At 40.0% G+C, this 12,910-nt stretch overlaps 1 protein-coding gene across 1 annotated transcript in view; it reads right to left on the bottom strand.

Annotated features, from left to right (window-relative positions):
- Positions 1-4,879: 4,879 nt before the first annotated feature.
- Positions 4,880-12,910, bottom strand: part of jak1 (Janus kinase 1) — a 46,584-nt gene continuing 38,553 nt past the window's right edge. The window contains exons 20-25 of the mRNA XM_033622133.2: positions 12,618-12,810; positions 11,504-11,628; positions 10,720-10,892; positions 9,627-9,744; positions 7,513-7,623; positions 4,880-6,986 (exon numbers count right to left, since the gene is read on the bottom strand). Coding sequence (XP_033478024.1) covers positions 6,867-6,986; positions 7,513-7,623; positions 9,627-9,744; positions 10,720-10,892; positions 11,504-11,628; positions 12,618-12,810 — 840 coding nt within the window. The 3' untranslated portion in view covers positions 4,880-6,866. The remainder of the gene's footprint in view (positions 6,987-7,512; positions 7,624-9,626; positions 9,745-10,719; positions 10,893-11,503; positions 11,629-12,617; positions 12,811-12,910) is intronic.

Raw genomic sequence — 12,910 nt, 5'->3', positions numbered from 1 at the left:
CGAGTGGCCATCATTACTTTAAGAAATGAAGGTCAGTCAGTCCGGAAAATTGCAAAAACTTTAAATGTGTCCCCAAGTGGAGTCGCAAAAACCATCAAGCGCTACAACCAAACTGGCACACATGAGGACCGACCCAGGAAAGGAAGACCAAGAGTCACCTCTGCTTCTGAGGATAAGTTCATCCGAGTCACCAGCCTCAGAAATGGCAAGTTAACAGCAGCTCAGATCAGAGACCAGATGAATGCCACACAGAGTTCTAGCAGCAGACCCATCTCTAGAACAACTGTTAAGAGGAGACTGCGCGAATCAGGCCTTCATGGTCAAATAGCTGCTAGGAAACCACTGCTAAGGAGAGGCAACAAGCACAAGAGATTTGTTTGGGCCAAGGAACACAAGGAATGGACATTAGACCAGTGGAAATCTGTGCTTTGGTCTGATGAGTCCAAATTTGAGATCTTTGGTTCCAACCGCCGTGTCTTTGTGAGACGCAGAAAAGGTGAACGGATGGATTCCACATGCCTGGTTCCCACTGTGAAGCATGGAGGAGGAGGTGTGATGGTGTGGGGGTGTTTTGCTGGTGACACTGTTGGGGATTTATTCAAAATTGAAGGCACACTGAACCAGCATGGCTACCACAGCATCCTGCAGCGACATGCCATCCCATCCGGTTTGCGTTTAGTTGGACGATCATTTATTTTTCAACAGGACAATGACCCCAAACACACCTCCAGGCTGTGTAAGGGCTATTTGACCAAGAAGGAGAGTGATGGAGTGCTGCAGCAGATGACCTGGCCTCCACAGTCACCGGACCTGAACCCAATCGAGATGGTTTGGGGTGAGCTGGACCGCAGAGTGAAGGCAAAGGGGCCAACAAGTGCTAAACACCTCTGGGAACTCCTTCAAGACTGTTGGAAAACCATTTCAGGTGACTACCTCTTGAAGCTCATGGAGAGAATGCCAAGAGTGTGCAAAGCAGTAATCAGAGCAAAGGGTGGCTATTTTGAAGAAACTAGAATATAAAACATGTTTTCAGTTATTTCACCTTTTTTTGTTAAGTACATAACTCCACATGTGTTCATTCATAGTTTTGATGCCTTCAGTGAGAATCTACAATGTAAATAGTCATGAAAATAAAGAAAACGCATTGAATGAGAAGGTGTGTCCAAACTTTTGGCCTGTACTGTATGAGAACTGGCAGTAATGCTGTCTTTACCTCCTGACGCTTTCATTTGGTTTCCTGTTGGTTTGTACCTGGCGTTTAATGTTCATCTGGTTCAAACTATAGTGGGAATCTTTAGTTTTACTCCGATTGTCACTGTTCAGCATTGCTCATGTGTTGCCATAACAACCAGCCAAGTTGATTTGACCTTGATGTTGTTTGCATTTCCCTTAGTCTTCTTGATTTCCTTCCACATCCAGTAGAAACGCCCCTAAGCGTTCCAGTGGGTTTAAGATTTTATTTTGACATTTGGTTTCCTGTTCCTTTTAAGTCTGACGGTAATGTGCGTGTCTTCCTGAAGGCTGTGTGCCAGAAAATGGTTGGTGAGCACATTTTTATTTTCTTTCTGTAACTGACTGCCACACAGTTTGAGATGTGACTTCACACACAATACCCCAAAAATTTGTGCTCCAAACACGGTTTCCACTTAAAAAAAATCGGACCCTGTCTGCTCTCACATGTTGACTTGCAGATTTATTAAAGCTTCTCTTTGTCGTGTGTTCGCTCAGTAGTTTTGCAGATAGCTGGTGTTTACTTGGACTGGTGCTCTTTGTATGCTGGAACCAGTAATTGCAGGTGGGTGTATGTGTGAGCATGTGAATGTGTGTGTGGGTGTAGCACTGTAAAAATGCGCTCTTGGCAGGTAATGGGGGTAAGGAGAGACAGGCTGAAAGAAAGAGGAATGGAAAAACAACCCCAGCTGCCTTCAGCTGCTCAGCCTGCAGGGATTTCTTTTTTTCTTCCTGTGCCTTTCTCCTCCTCTGTCTGCTCAGTGAAGAGTGTTGGTTATGTCTGCCAGACTCCTGCATGTTGCACGTACCTGTAGAGCTGTCACACACACACACACACGTTCCAACACACTGGAATTGTCTCCTCTCTGCTCTGATTATTTGTATTAGCTGGACTCTCACACAGCTTCTTCTGGTGTGATCCAAATCTATAGGAATACATTATTGTCCTCATGTGCTTATCGTCGTCTCCCCCTGTGGTGTAAATTGTCCACCCTCCTTAACGACTGAAAACAATCCCAGTTGGTGAGGAGATATCTGACAGCAGTCTAATTGTAGACGCTCAAGTGCAGACCCATAAGGTCACAGATGGCCTCCAAACCTGTCAGTCAAAGGATGCTCAAAATGTGTCGGTTTAGTGACGAATAATCCCACTTAATCTACACCAATCACATATAAAGGATAAGGCTGATGATATTGTGTGGTTTTGTTATTGTTGACAAATCCATCAGTGTGTTAGTCCGTCTCTTTCTGACTTCCATAACCTGTCTGCGACTGTGTTCAGTCCCAAGCTCCTACTGAAGACATAAATCATATAGTGTCAGAGTTAAATTTGTTTGGGACTACTTTCAGAAGCGGATTAATACACATTTGGTGCTCAAGTGAGTACCATAATGAAGGCGTATCTAATGCAGGGAAGGACAAATGAAGCTGAGACTGGACTTGTTGGTATTATCAGATCGTTGTTGATGTCGGTCTTTTCGTGGGATTTTGACACTAGTTAAAATACAGAATATCCCCAAATTTATGCTTTAAATGAACAGATAGTGTGGCCATAACATCTGCCAAACAGCTGCATCAGTACACTCTGCTTTAGCTCCCGCATAGTCTGTATGTCACACCTGAATACTTCAAACAAAGAAGGCTTTACACCGGCAAGAGAAATGCGATCTTTTTCTTTTTAATCCACCTTGTGGAGGGACACAACAGGTGTTATATGATGTCCCTGCAGACTGTCGGGGTTTTTAACTCGGCAGTTCGAAGAAATTGATCTAGTGAGCAGTGATACATCACATGAACTGGAGGCCATCCCGGCAGGATGTAAATAATAAAAGCCACAAATAAAGTCTGCTGTTCAATTCCACAGCTTGGGCATGTTCTCTACACACACAGTGGCATGTAGATAAAAGTTATAGAGATAAAATTGAGTGTCAGTGTTCCGTCTTCCGTCACCTTGAGAATGGCAGTTTGATGAAAAATTCTCTCTGGTGTCAGATGTGGATGTCGGTCTTCCTCCAGCCGTCCGCTGTCGAAGCTGCCGGCAGATTTGGTGTTTAATCTGGTGTTCGTTCAGTCTCTCGTCCTCACTGTTTCACCTCATGTTGCGTGTGATGTTGTACACCAGCGCAGTCCTCCTCTCTCCAGGGGTGTTTTTGAGATGTTAAGGTGTTCATTTACATATCTAATCTGGGTATATCTTCCATGCTCGTCAAAGTATCAAAGTGGATTCAGGGTCTGAGGTCAACACTGGGATTAGTGTTGGTTTGTCGGGTTGATATGTTGCCTGAAGCACTGTTAATTTTTGTCCTAAGTCTTAAAAGAATATCTGGTCATAGGCTCCATCCATCAAAGGACACAGCTAATGCTATATGAGAAGAAAGTCTTGATGCTTTTTGTCGTTTCATTCCATCACCTATGATTTATGTTTTCTCGTGGCTAACTCGTGCTCTGCAATCAGATATTTTGGGGGAAACAGACCAGTTTAGTTGCTCAGTTTGGTTTCACAGGTCACTCTGTACCTGTACCTGCTCTGCAAGTCCCAAATGACCAGCTTCTCTTAGTGCACATTTGCATGTCTTATTCTAAACCTTGGACTAGAAGCTCTAGTCTTCATTGCTTTTTCAGCAAAGTCTTTGAATATATATCAATAGATGGATTTATCTATAACTGATGTTGCAATATTATCTTTAAACCTGCCTCCCACACATGGTATAGAATAACTCTTTTATTATCTGCATCTTCTGCAGAGTATCAGCCCCTTTCTTTAGCGGGGAGTGTCGGGACTGGCGGAGGAAAAGGTTGTATCTGTGTAATTTCTCTGTGCCTCTCTGTGCTACCAACATGATGTGACGTCCTCATGATGATTGTACACAAAGGGGGCCTGGCTCCCTGAAAATTAAACACAGCACAAACAAAGCCTGCACACGCACGGAGTGGAAGGTGTTCTTGAGTCTCGTGTAACGCTGGTAACCTGTTGATGAGCCAGCTGAAGTTCAGGATAAATTCTGTGTCTGTGCTTATTATTTTTGGCCTTTCAGTTGTTGATAGAAATATGATATTGACATGAAGATGCAGTCGGATTTATTTCTAGAGAGTTTTCATTTACATCAGAACAGAAAATCTTATTTGTAGTCTTGTGTAGTTTTTTTTGTAAAAGCCGAATAATTTCAGGTTAAATTCCAATTTTTCTGTTCTTGTGTAAACAACACCTCCTCTCAGCTTCAGTGCGTCGCCATTGTACCAGTACGTATCTGCATATTACACAGGGTCAGTGGTGAGGCTGGACTTTGCAATAGTGAATGACTGTGTGTGTGTGAGTGAGTGTGTGTGTGTTGATCACAAAGCTTTGCAATACTGAAGTATTTCTGATTTTCTGACATTTTAATGGCTGTAGATAAACCTAGATTTTGCCGTGCTTCTTGCTTTGTAAACAGTTTTCTGCTTTTTAAGTATGTGGATTTTTTTCTGACCTGAAATATACTGTAGATTTTGCAAAATTTTATATCACACTGACATTGCTATTGTTTTACTGTGAATAAGGTATTTCTAGAGCAATTTTAGCATGCCTACTTAAAACTGTAATATATAGAACAAACTGTTTCCAGTAGTTAATAATATATTGCATTTGGACTGATACGGACAGAACACGACAAACATTGATTTTATTTATTTTTTCATTGTGTATTTATGGATACTTTTACCTTCCATAATTCATACTTGCGTCTTATTTTTTGAAAAATATATATATATATATATATTTCTTTTCTCTTATTTTGAGCAGAAGGAATTGTCTTTTACATTCCTAAATAAAATGTGGACTGAAGCGCAACTTTGTTGTCTTGAAAGTCCTTTTTTTTTTTTGGTTACCGCCAACATTCACAGTAAAAGCCATACAGTTATATGAAGCACAACTGACCATTTGTTGAATCTGTTACTGAGCAACATTTTACACGTCTGATGGATTTATAACAGAAAAAACCCTCTGCTCAAACCATTCACATACTCCCAGACAAAATATACGTGTGTAAATTTCCTGTCATATTGGAGAAAAAAAAAATGTTCAGAGTAAAATGCACATACAAAATAATGACTAAAAGAAAGAATATAATTTTAACAAACATAAAATGCCATGTGATAATTGGTGATTATTCTTTATCATTTCAAATTCTGTGAACAATCTAAAGTATTTCCATATACAACCTGTAATAACATCAATTGGCTCTTCTTTTTTTTTTTTGCACTGTTATGTTTAGTATACAGACCTTTAATAAAGTATTTGTGAAAGGTTACAAAACCAGTCAAGGAGAGGAAAAGTGAAGTGATACTGCCCTCAAGTGTCTCTCACGGGTACTTCTCTTAATCGCTCACTCTTCACCTAACAAGTGCTGTGTGATCTAGTCAACTGGTCAGATGTACACAGTTCTCGATTAATTATTCAGTACTTTTAAGGAACCAAACTTGATTAGAGATTATATAGAACCATCTTAAAGTATCCGACGAACTTAACACGTAACTCGCAAAATTAAAAAATATGTAGATTTTCTGCATCTGTGCAGATGCAGCTCAAACATGCCTTCACGAAGAAGGTAGTCTCATTTGTGTCTGGTAACTTTGGGTGGGACAGGCATTTATTACACGTTTAAACAATGCAGGCTGACAGTAAATGTATCTGTAGATTATTTTTGATAAATTGCTCCATAAAATGTCTGAATATAGCGCAAAATGTCCATCACAGTTTACTAAAAACTAAAATATGACGCCTTTAAATCGCTTGTTTAGTCTGACCAGCTGTTTGAAACAAAACAAAAAAAGGAGCTATTAATGACTGCATCTGCACATCATGAACCGAAAATCTATCACACCTAACGCCACGGCTCTCTATCTAAACAAAATACAAGTTAGGCATTTTTCTCCCCAACAGGAGTCCATGAGACAAACAGCAGTGGCACAAATGTAAAAACCACATCTTCAGTATCTGTGTTAATGACTCCATGCTTCTGAGCAATTCTCAATATGATTCATCAGTGATCCACTTGGCGTCCTGCACACAGGACTGCCACACACCCTGTTTAACTGTGTGAAAGTGGGTGTTCAACAGTTCCTTTCTCTGCTCGGTCTCCATCTTTCAAGCGTCCATCAGCGAGGGCGACATCAGCCAGGAGTCCACATTATTATAAAGGCCTTCTGCGCACATTATAAGAGCAGCGAGTCCACATAAGTTTGACATTTCTGACACTGCAGACGTTTAAATCCCTTAGATACACTTGGAAGTCCTTTTGTAAGATTTAAGGTCACATTCAGCGTGGGCTAAGGCTACAAGATTCGATAACCTATGCTTGATACTCAAAGTAGGACTTAATGGGATTGTATAACAAATATGAGAAATAAAAATGTGAAAAATACGGCAGCGTAAGATGGCTGACGGGACTAAAAGTCTTCACGTTGTGGAAGGTTTATATGTGAGCGTGAAGGAGAGTGGCTTTGTGTGAAGCTCTGATCCTTCGGGACTGTCTCTTAGTACGATGAAGCTACACGAGCAGATGCTGATCTGGGGTCAGTTTTTGCTGTTTGCATCTGGTCCCGAGGTCTGCAAGCAAGAGTCAACGTCTCTCCCAGAGCCTCCAACGCTTTGAGGAGGTTTAATGGTCGTTCTGTGGCTGGAGCTGTTGCTGCATGTTGGTCAGCTCCTCCACCAGGCGCTTAAAGGTGATTCTCCTCTCGGGCAGGTTCTCCCAGCACTTTCGCATCAGCTCGTACACCTGTCGGACATCAGTTGTGTTAGACGATCAGTGGCAGAAATGTAAAAACCTGACTAAAAAATAAACTGCAGCAGCTTCTACTTTCTTTGCCAGTTGTAGGTGACATCAACATGTTATGTTAAACTGCTGCTGCTATAACCTTCCAATAGATGGCACAGGATAGTGTGTGTTAGCTCTGTGAGGTGTCTTACATTTAATAATGTTTAAATTTTCAAAGTAGGGATCTCTGATACCCCTAACTTTTTTTATATTAACATGATTGTGGCTAATAATTGAGTCAGCAGCCTAACAAACACCTAATTTTATAATGAATTTAATAAAGAAATTGAGCCTCAAGTGTGGAAGATAAATGTACTCATATACTGTAAAACCACCGCTGTTGCTCCTGCCTGAGGCCAAACATATGACTATTGTCTTTCCTTATGTTTTCTCTGCATATGTTTTGTAAATAAAGACATCAGAACACGTAAAAAAAAAGCCTGTATATATGTCATTAGTGTGCTGTGTTGCTGATGGGAAGACTTACAGGCTCAGGACAGCTCTCAGGACGTGGCAACCTCCTCCCTTCTGCCAACACCTTCACCAATCGGATGATCGTCATCTGACCGTGAGTTCGGCCAATCATGCCGAGGAAGAGCTGTGTGGGTGAGGATGAGGATGGGTTACAAAAGAAAAAAATGTTCAATACTGCTACTACTACTATACTGGCTTGATTTTTATTCAGATGTGAAACATGTCAATGAGCTAAAGACAATACTACAACACATACAAAGCCATTCAGTGGTTGTATTCCAGATATAATATCTTTTACTTTTTAGCGTCTGTCTCCTTTTTAACATTCACCTGACCTGAGCAGACCTAATTGGTCCATCAGGATAACAGTGGCAGTTAAAAGCCGGATGTATCCGAAAGATCTTCCTGATAAACTGAGCTCTAAATGTTGGCACAGACACAGCCCCTGTTGGGAGTCTGTGATCTGGCCTCTGGTCCTTGGCCAAAGACTGATACCATCTGCCACATACAAATGAATGTGTGTAGGTGTGTGTTTGCTGAGGCGTAATCAGAATGCATTTCAGAGAGTATCAAATTGCGCCCCCCCAATCAATGTTAATTTCCAGCACAACGGTGAACCACAAATGCAGTTAACAAGGATGCACTAACATTCCAAATCCGGGTTCAAAGGAGAGCATCAGGGCTTGTTCAGGTCGTGGCCAGACCAGATACTAGTTTTGTCAAGACTGTGAGGCAAATGTTGCATCATCTGTGGTGTTATTTTTGAAATATTTAGAAGCTGGATAGCAAAGTGATGCTGGGACGAGCGTACACTCTACTAATGGAAGTAAACTGCTGACACATGCTTTGTGCTGTCTCTCAAAGTCTTGCAAGAAATTTGCAGGTTTGACAAACTTTTAAACAGGTCCAGCCACGACATGGTACGTTACAAAAAATGTTATAGTGTAATATGTCATAAAAAGTCAATAGTGTGTGATCAAAAATGACAAAAAAAAGTCATCAAATGTAAAAAAAAAAAAAAAAAAAAAGTCATAGTGATAAAAGTATGCCATTAAAAACCACAATAATCATAAAAATGTCATTAAGTCATAGTATAGTATGCCATAAAAATGTAATAGTGTAATATGTGATTTAAAAAAGGTCAAAAGGCATAATATAGTATATCATAAAAAAGTCACAGTATGTCATTACATGTCATTAAAAATGTCATAGTATTAATGGTGTGTCATAAAAAAATGCCATAAAGTCAGTTTGGCTAGTCAGGAAAAAAAAGTTCGACAAACTTTTAAACTGGTATAGACACACCATACCACGTTACAAATGTCAGTGTAGTATATGTCATACAAAAAGGTCCAAAAATCTGTCATACTATTAATAGTGTGTCATCAAAAACGACAAAAAAAGCCATCATGTCATCAAATCATAGTATAGTATGTCATATTAAATTACCAAAAAAGGTCATAAAAACTTCATAATATTAACAGTGTGTCATTAAAAAAACAAAAATCATAAAAATATCTTAAAGTCATAGTATAGTATGTCATAATAATGACATAAAAAATGTCACAGTGTAATATGTGATTAAAAAAAAGTCAAAATAATGTCAGTACTAATGGTATATCATCAGAAATGGCATAAGATGTAAAAATGTCAAAGTCATAGAATAGTATGTTAAAAAAAAGGACAAAAAGTCATAGTTTATCATAAAAAAAGTCACAGTATGTATGTCATTAACTGTCATTAAAAATGTCATAGTATTATTGGTTATTTCGGAAAAAATGCCATAAAGTCAAAGTTTGGTGAGTCATAAAAACGGACAAAAAAAAAAATCACAGTACAGTTTGTCATAAATAGTTTTAAAAAGGTCAATTAATCATATGCTGGCTCTCTAAATGGCAGTCAGTCATCAAACTTTGAAACGTTTCCCCAAATCTCCCCTGGTAGGTTGGGATGCAGGAGCAACTGTGTGGAAAGCTTCAATAAATTCAGTTCTTCATCTCTGCACTGGTACAGTGTGTGTGACATATATTTAATGTGGAATCATCTTCCAGGCTTCTAAAAATACACATGAATTAGAAGTATTTCTTGAAGGCCTGACAGATACTGAGGAGAGCACTGCATACTGACCGTCATCGGGCTCTTTGTGGAGTCGCAGTAGGTGATGAGTTCGTACATCGTCACCCCAAAGGACCAAACGTCTGAGGCACGGTAGAACTTACAGTGAGTCAGACACTCTGGAGCATACCTGGGAAATAAAAAACAAAGTGTAAGAGCACAGATAATTGTCCATTTCAACGTATTGTTACACTGTAGGTTTTTGGAAGGGTGTTCCCCATGTCTCTATCAGTATTAGCAGTATAATGCTGTTTAAATATACTGTTTTAATAATGTTTTATACAGTATCAGTATCAACAAATTTCAGAGGCCCTCTTAAGATTAAATTCTACAAAAGCAAAGTAATATTTGCAAAAAGACTGAGGATTAAACATAGCAGTGTGCAGTTTGGGTTTATTTTCCATCTTTTTGTGCAGACTTTTATTACCCAGCACATGCACAGAACGTATGGATGTGCATGTTTGCTTCAAGAAATATTAGAAATGAAATCAAACAAGTGTCTTTGTCTTATTTCACTGACTGCTAATTTTATAAAGAACACTAAAAGTCTTACAGGAAACCAAAGAAAGACTATCCAGAACAACCAAGGGTCAGATCAGCAAGGGTTATAATTTATTCTCAATATTTTACTGTATACTGTCATTATGATATGATCCCTTATAAGTATTCCATCTCTGTTAATATAGATCCAGTCCCTGGTAATTTAGCGACTACACTCCTGTCTGTCATCTCAATGCTAGCTGCTCTTTTAGGCTCAGATCCTTGACTACACACTCAAAGCTGACAGCAAAGTCAATTTACTGCTTAAAAGCATTTTAATTTAATACCTGCTGGATGAAAAGGACTTTTCAATGAAATCTCTTCACTCTTTGCTTGAACTGATCGCCATCTTACCACATTTCTCCCACACAATATCCCTCTCCTTCATTCACACACTGTGTGCAGTCGATTCCTTTCTGGTCCGTCTTATTTCATTAAGTATCTGCTCTCCTTTTTATTCTCCTTCCTTTACAAAGTCTCTCTTTCAACAATAAGATCTCAGGTGCTGCAATCGAGTCTGAGAGAGAGTGAGAGCTTTTCTGACTTCCGTTTCCTCTCCACTCACCAGAAAACAGGGCTGTCGTTTTCGTCCTTGACCGTGTAATATCCCTCGTTGTCCTTGATGGTCTTGGTGAGGCCGAAATCTCCGATCTTCACCGTCCTCTCGTTCTCCACCAGCACATTTCGGGCAGCCAGGTCCCTGTGGATGTAATTTCGGGATCCAAGATAGTCCATTCCCTAAAAAGAAAGAAAAAAAGGGCACACTGCTCAACAGGTTCAAGGTGATTGAAATGCAACCTGTGGATTTCTGTGATTGGAACATGCAGACAAAACTAAATCTGCTGGGAGAGGAGCAGCCAATGACTGAAGGACACATTGAATTGAAACACTTAATGCAACGTCAGCCATGTTGTTTATATGCTAGATATCTCTGTGGTATTTGTTGCATCACCACAATGACACCCTCTCATCAGTAACTAATTTTTAAATGAGCTGTGTGGCCAAATTTGCCAGAAAACAAAGAGTTAAGTCGTCTTTTTAAGGTGTTTTTGGCAAATAAGCAAAAAAATCTTTAACAGCAAACAACTATCAACAGCATAACTCACGAGGTTCAGGCTCCTGTTCCATTTTAACTTTTCATACCTTTTACGACTACAGTTTTGGAACGCAGTTTACCACCAGTGTCTAAACAGGAAGTGTTAAAACATTTCAAAACAGTTGGTGTGCTGATGTTACCGTCTTAATTAAGTAAGTACTGGTGAGGTGATAAATGCTAATATAAGATGCGGAAGCGCCTGATGGTTCCAGCTGGTCTGAGGAAACGGCTCTGTGGAAAGAAACTGTGTTACCTTGCATATCTGGACAGAGTAGCTGAGCAGGGTGCCGAGGCTGGTCTTGCTCTTGTTTCTGGGTAGATACTCCTTCAGACTGCCCAGTGGAAGGTACTCCATGATCAGCTTAATGGCCTGACCACCTGCAAACAGATTTAAACGTAAACACAGTCAGAGGTACAAATTCTTCAGCAGATATCGCACTTTATCATATAGAGAGATTTTGTGTGTGTGTGTGTGCTAACCCCAGTTTGCCCCTCCATGTACATTTATTACCATTACATTCGTCACATAGTTTGGATCTCTGAAAAATCCAAGAGGCCTTTTAACAACACTTTGCACTATTTTCAGAATCCTCAAAGGATCTTTTATCATCTGAATGAAAAAAATATGAAAAATATTTCCAGTTTCCTAGATAGGAAACTTAGTGTTGCAACTTGGGAAACAGGTTAAAGAACTTTTCCTTTGCGCTGCCAGTGGAAGATTTTATTGTCCAGATGTTTCTAAGAGTCTTAAAGGATTCAGGAAATACCTTTATAACAGCGACAGTCTTGGTTTTTTAGAGATCAGCGGATAATTCAATTCAGAAAATTGGATGCTGAAGCCTTTGACTCTGATGTAATGGTAGTACATGAGAGGCTGGGGTTATATACATGCATACTTGTTTGGGTCTGTGTGTACAACAGAACTCTTACCTGGAATTTGAGCATTTAACTTAAGTTACACAGTAAGTGACACATGCTCTTAAAGGCCACACATCTGTATGTGAGCTGCTCTAGAGGGAACATTTGTAGTTCGTATGACCAGTGAAGGAGGAAGTGAGCTACTAGTGTCTGCAATTAAAATCTAGTGGCACCAAAGATGTAACCTTCTTACAAAGACATTTATTAGCCACGCTCTTATTTTGAAAGAAGAAGCACCAAAGCTGAATTTCTGGTTTAATATATACGTTCACTGCTACACCCGACCTCTGAATATATAACCTACCAGTCAACTACATCTGTGGAAAACATCTTGATGTGTACAATGTTTGGGGACAAAGTGACAACAGCGCAGATCCAACAACACATGCAGGTTTCTGAATATATGTTTTTGAGGTGTTCATTTTTATGTATGCACTCTTCCATCTCACCTTCCTCTTGGCAGATGCCCTTGTATTTAACAATGTTTTCATGGTAGAGTGCCTTCAGGATGTCGATCTCACTCGAGAGGTTGTTGCTCTGCTCCTCCCGGTTCTCTGGCTTCAGGGATTTGACTGCCACCAGCTCACCTGTTTTATCTCCCCGAGGATCATAGCGGCACAGCTCCACCTTACCGAAGTGGCCCTGCGTAAGGAACATGTGACAAAGTCGAGTTATTCGGAAGAGCATGAATGACTTCTCATCTACTTCCTGTGTGGGATCAGTTGTTTCTTGTCATTGCCGC

The sequence above is a fragment of the Epinephelus lanceolatus genome, chromosome 6 (genome assembly GCF_041903045.1).
Source record: "Epinephelus lanceolatus isolate andai-2023 chromosome 6, ASM4190304v1, whole genome shotgun sequence".
NCBI lineage: Eukaryota > Metazoa > Chordata > Actinopteri > Perciformes > Serranidae > Epinephelus > Epinephelus lanceolatus.
This window is presented reverse-complemented; position numbering and strand designations above follow the sequence as displayed.